The sequence below is a fragment of the Microplitis mediator genome, chromosome 10 (genome assembly GCF_029852145.1).
Source record: "Microplitis mediator isolate UGA2020A chromosome 10, iyMicMedi2.1, whole genome shotgun sequence".
In the NCBI taxonomy this organism is placed as follows: Eukaryota; Metazoa; Arthropoda; class Insecta; order Hymenoptera; family Braconidae; genus Microplitis; species Microplitis mediator.
This window is the reverse complement of record NC_079978.1, coordinates 14,888,964-14,893,938: the sequence shown is the minus strand read 5'-3', so window position 1 is coordinate 14,893,938 and position 4,975 is coordinate 14,888,964. Positions and strand designations below refer to the sequence as shown.

The 4,975-nt window shown below is 44.1% G+C and overlaps 2 protein-coding genes across 2 annotated transcripts; both read left to right on the top strand.

The window, feature by feature from the left end:
- The first annotated feature begins 898 nt into the window (after positions 1 to 898).
- LOC130676354 (uncharacterized) lies at positions 899 to 1,534 on the top strand. The gene has a single exon (XM_057482508.1). It carries the CDS (start codon positions 899 to 901, stop codon positions 1,532 to 1,534), a length of 636 nt encoding a protein of 211 aa, XP_057338491.1.
- A 2,230-nt stretch (positions 1,535 to 3,764) lies between these two features.
- Positions 3,765 to 4,739, top strand: LOC130676353 (uncharacterized). Its single transcript, XM_057482507.1, has one exon. It carries the CDS (start codon positions 3,765 to 3,767, stop codon positions 4,737 to 4,739), a length of 975 nt encoding a protein of 324 aa, XP_057338490.1.
- Positions 4,740 to 4,975: the final 236 nt, after the last annotated feature.

The window sequence follows — 4,975 nt, the reverse complement described above, 5'->3', positions numbered from 1 at the left end:
AAGACATCATCAACAGGAGCTGATGCAACTCATCTTAAACGCCTGATAACAAGTAATCACCTCACCTCAATTTCAACAACAGTTGACATCAACGATGTTAAGATATCATCTCACTCAGCAGCACTCAACTCAGTACAAATAAACCATTCACATGACATCTCAAGAACAATATCACGACCCAGTGTCTTATTAGCCACTGCCAAGGCTATTCTCAACTACGCAGAAGATAATTCTCAAATTATTCATCGACCCTGGGTCTGAACTCACACTCATATCACGGACAATAGTCAGTAATTGTCAACTTGACAGCATTTATTCTCAAATTCCAATTGTTGGAGTTGGCAGTGTATCATCCGGAAGTACATCTGGAGCTGTAAACATCTCACTCACCTCACTCCACTCTGATGATAGTGTTATCATCTCTGCACACATTCTCAATAAACTCACAGCAGCCAGCTGTTTCAATCAAGAAACATTCGTGGAATCACCTCAACAGTCTGCGATTGGCTGATCCAGAATATTTCAAGTCCGATAAAATTGATCTACTTATCAGCGCAGATTGTTATGGAAAAATTATCAAACCTGAAGTTCAAACTGGTTCACTTGGTGATCCAGTTGCCATCAAAACAATTTTTGGCTGGTCCATACTTGGTCCAGTATCATCTCAATCACAACAATCACCAAGCAGATCTCACCATATCATCTCTATCGATCAACTTCATGATTAATCGTCAAGTTTTTGCAACTTGAAGAAGTCTCATCACATCTCAACAAGTCTCTCACGGTGGAAGAAGCTGAATGTGAGTCTCATTTTCAATCAACTCACTCTCGTGATCAAACTGGTAGATATACCGAGTGATTACCTTTTAAATCATCATCTCAACAGCTTGGACACTCAATGCCCATTGCCACCAAGTGTCTAAATCGACTAATAAAAAACATCTCACAGAAGCCTGAGTTCAATCACCTCTACAAGGACTTTCTCACGGAGGATGAGGCCATGGGTCACATGCAAAAAGTCCCCGATTCATATCAATCATCTCACATCACCTACTATCTACCTCATCACGGTGTTCTTCGTGAAAAAAGCACAACAACGAAGCTGAGAGTCGTTGTCAACGGCTCCAGCAATACTACCTCCGGCATCTCACTAAATGACACACTTCACACGGGTCCAAAACTGCAGTCTGACATCTTTGATGTCTTACTGTATGTCAGAAGACACCAATTCATCTTCACCACGGACATCACAAAAATGTTTCGTCAAATCAATGTTCACCCAGATGATTGGCACTATCAACGGATCCCCTGGGTAGATGATGACAATCAACCTCAATCATATCATCTCACCACCGTTACATACGGCACGCGTCCAGCACCATATCTTGCTGGCCGTGTTCTCAAACAGCTGATCATCGATGAAGGAGATAAGTATCCACTAGTTGTTGAACCTTTTAAAAAATGCAGTTACGTGGATGATATCTGTGGAGGCGCTGATAACGTAAATCTCAGAAGAGGTTTTGGCGCCCTCTAGGGGGCGTCAGACCAAGCAAGTACCACCCTCTTCGCGGGTTCTGAGACTATTACTCCAACCGTTAGCGGTGCCCACTTGTTTTGCACCTTGTAACATGTGGCAACTCCGTGGTTGCAGGAAGCCAATAGGTACCTCTGCGTGGGTGAGACCTAACCTTTTGACTGTCTTAAACTTCTAAGGTATACAAGCCCGTACAGAATACTATCACAAGCTATAGTTAGCAAATGATAATCACTTGGGGATGACGGTAGAGGGCAATCTTAGTTGCCGTCCTACGATCCAAGTGGGATAATGTGAAAGAAACTCTTTTAGGGTAATGAGTTATGCTGCAGCTCACCACTTATTTGCAGCCTGTAGACCAATACAGGGAATTGGTACCATGGGGGCCTCGTTCCAAGCCCCATTTCGGCCAGAGTCTCTTTATTTCCTGGGATGGAAGGAATGGGGGGCCGAGTGAGGTAGGACTCGTGGTGGCTGTGGTTAGATACCACACGCAATGGGGATTTTTGATTATACCCCCGGTAAATGTTCACTCTTGGTTACGACTGAAATTGTCGTCTGGGTGAAAGAGATGGGATTACGCAACGCGAGTATGCCCAAAAGGGCGAGGCCTCGGCTTCCGGTTGGCGGAAGCGGACTTAGGTCCACGTTACATTAATTCATTGATAACGTAAATCATCTCAACAAGATCGCATCTCAAGTGGAAGCAATATGTCTTGCTGGTTGTTTTCCACTAGCCAAGTGGAAAAGTAACCATCCTCAGTTCAGCAAATTGTCATCAACCAACATCTCAAATTCCCACGAGTTCAACGAGTCTACATAAAAAATTCTTGGACTTTCCTGGAAGTGTCAACCAGATCATCTCACATTCGCTGGTCATACATTTCAAAAGGTTGCCATCACCAAAAGATCAATTCTATCTGAAACAGCCCAGTTATTTGATCCACTGGGACTCATCTCACCTGTAGTCATCAAAGCCGAGATCTTGATGCAAGATCTATGGCTAGAAAAGATTGGATGGGACGATTCACTCTCACCTCAGATAATTCACCGTTGGAAGAAATTCCGAGATGAATTACCTGAATTATCTCAACTTGAAATTCCTCGCTGGCTCAACATCTCATCAGACACCTCAAACATCGAGATTCACGGATTCTCAGATGCATCACAGCATGCTATGGCTGCTGCGGTTTAGATCAAGACTCATCATGATCTCACACCAGCAAAAATAACTCTTGTCTGCGCAAAGACTCAAGTTGCACCATTGAAACGTCTCACCATTCCTCGTCTCGAGCTATCAGCAGCTCTGCTTCTCACTGAACTCATCTCACACGTGCAAACAACTCTCAATCTCCAAGATGTTCCAGTTTATTTTTGGACAGACTCAGCGATGGCCCTTGTCTGGATCAAGCAAGAACAAAGCAAATGGAAAGAGTTTATTAAAAACAGAGTTCAATCAATTCAATAAAATCTACCAGCAGCCAAATGGAAATTCCTCTCAGGAAAACAGAATCTTGCCGAATGTGCTCCCAGGGGTTTAACTCCATCTCAACTTCAATCTTATCAACTCTGGTGGTCAGGTCCAACTTGGTTATTAGAGCCATCTCACCAATGGCCAGAATTTACATCTCAAGAAGATCCTGAAGTGGACACTGAACGCAAATCAGCTCAATCTCATCTCGCAGTTACCAGTCCAAGTTTACCACTTGGTAACTCGCTTGAATCATCATCAAATCTCAACAAATTGCTCAGAATCACTGCAAGCGAGCAGTTGCAGTCTTCAAAAAAATTCCTGCATCATCTCTTCACGTCTCACTACTCACACCAGCTGATTTACACTCAGCTTTGTACTTTTGACTTAAAAATACTCAACAAGAATATTTCAAGAACGAAATTTCACAATTATCACAAAACAAACCGTTTTTTTGATCTCATCCATTCTCACGTATCACAGCTTACATCGATGCTACGGATATTGTACGAGTTTGTGGACGACTACAAAATTCTCATCTTGACACGGACAGCAAACATCCACCAATACTACCAAAGAAATGTCATCTCTCTCATCTCATCATCTCTAATGCGCATGCTCGCACAATGCATGGAGGTACGCAACTGACGCTAGCTGCCGTGCGCAAGAAGTGCTAGATATTTGGGAGAAGAATCCCAATTAAATCTCACATTCAACGCTGTGTTGTCTGTGTAAGACATAGCTCAGCGATCTCAACAGATGGGTCAACTGCCTACATCTCGTGTCTCACCTTCACTCGTCTTTGAAAGCACTGGTGTAGGCTACGCTGGGCCAGTTCAACTCAAATACTTTCAAGGACGAGGTACTCGCTGCTGCAAAGGCTGGATTGCAGTCTTTGTTTGCTTCTCAACTTCTGCGATTCACTTGGAAGTTGTAAGTGATTACACTGCAGAAGGCTTCCTCAAAGCGTTCAGGCGATTCACAAGTCGTCGTGGCATCTGCAAAACCCTTTATAGTGATTGTGGTACAAACTTTAAAGGGGCAGATGTTATTCTCAAACAACTTCTCACCGGTGCACTTAACGAATCATCTCACCTTAAGCAAATTCTCACCTCAGACGGAACTCAGTGGATTTTTAACCCACCTGGTGCTCCTCACATGGGTGGCAAGTGTGAAGCCGCTGTAAAATCTGTCAAACATCATCTCCAACGCACAATTGCTGATCTACTTCTCACCTACGAAGACTTCTCAACATTCCTTACTCATGTTGAGGCACTGTTAAACTCAAAGCCACTCAGTGCACTTACTGATGACCCAGAGGACATCTCAGCTCTCACCCCTGGACATTTTATCCGAGGTGCGCCATTCAACACTGTACCTGAACCTAGTCTCGCTAGTGTACCAATATCTCGTCTCTCACTCTATCAACGAATACAAGATAGACTTCAATATTTCTGGGAACGTTGGTCTGCTGAATGTCTGCAATCTCACCAATCCATCTCAAAGTGGCATACATCTCACCATGATATCAAGATTGGTTCATTGGTTCTCATCGTTGCTGAGAGGTATCCACCATCAAAGTGGCCTTTTGTCAGACTTACTCATCTCCATCCTGGTAGTGATGGTCTTGCCAGAGTCGTCACTGTCAAGACTGCCACCTCTACCTTCACCAGACCAGTCACCAAGCTGGTGCTGTTACCCATCTCAACCGCCAAGGAAGATTCTCATCTCTAATCATCTCATCAGTATCTTCTCTAACGAGTTGGCGAAGGCGGGGAGAATGTTCGAATCTCCCGCGCTTGCGTTTCTCGTCGCCACTCTGAGCCCAGTTAATTAGAGTTGCGTCAGCGCGTTATCACGCGCAGGCGGCTCCACCGTTCCCATTCTTATCTCAAGCTCCGCCCTCTCATCCAAGTAGGGATGAAGAAGAAGACGAAGCTATTATTATTGAAAACTCACCGACGCTAAGT

Coding starts and splice junctions, on each gene's coding strand:
- LOC130676353 (XM_057482507.1), top strand. CDS start 3,765: ATGGGTCAACTGCCTACATCTCGTGTCTCACCTTCACTCGTCTTTGAA.
- LOC130676354 (XM_057482508.1), top strand. CDS start 899: ATGCCCATTGCCACCAAGTGTCTAAATCGACTAATAAAAAACATCTCA.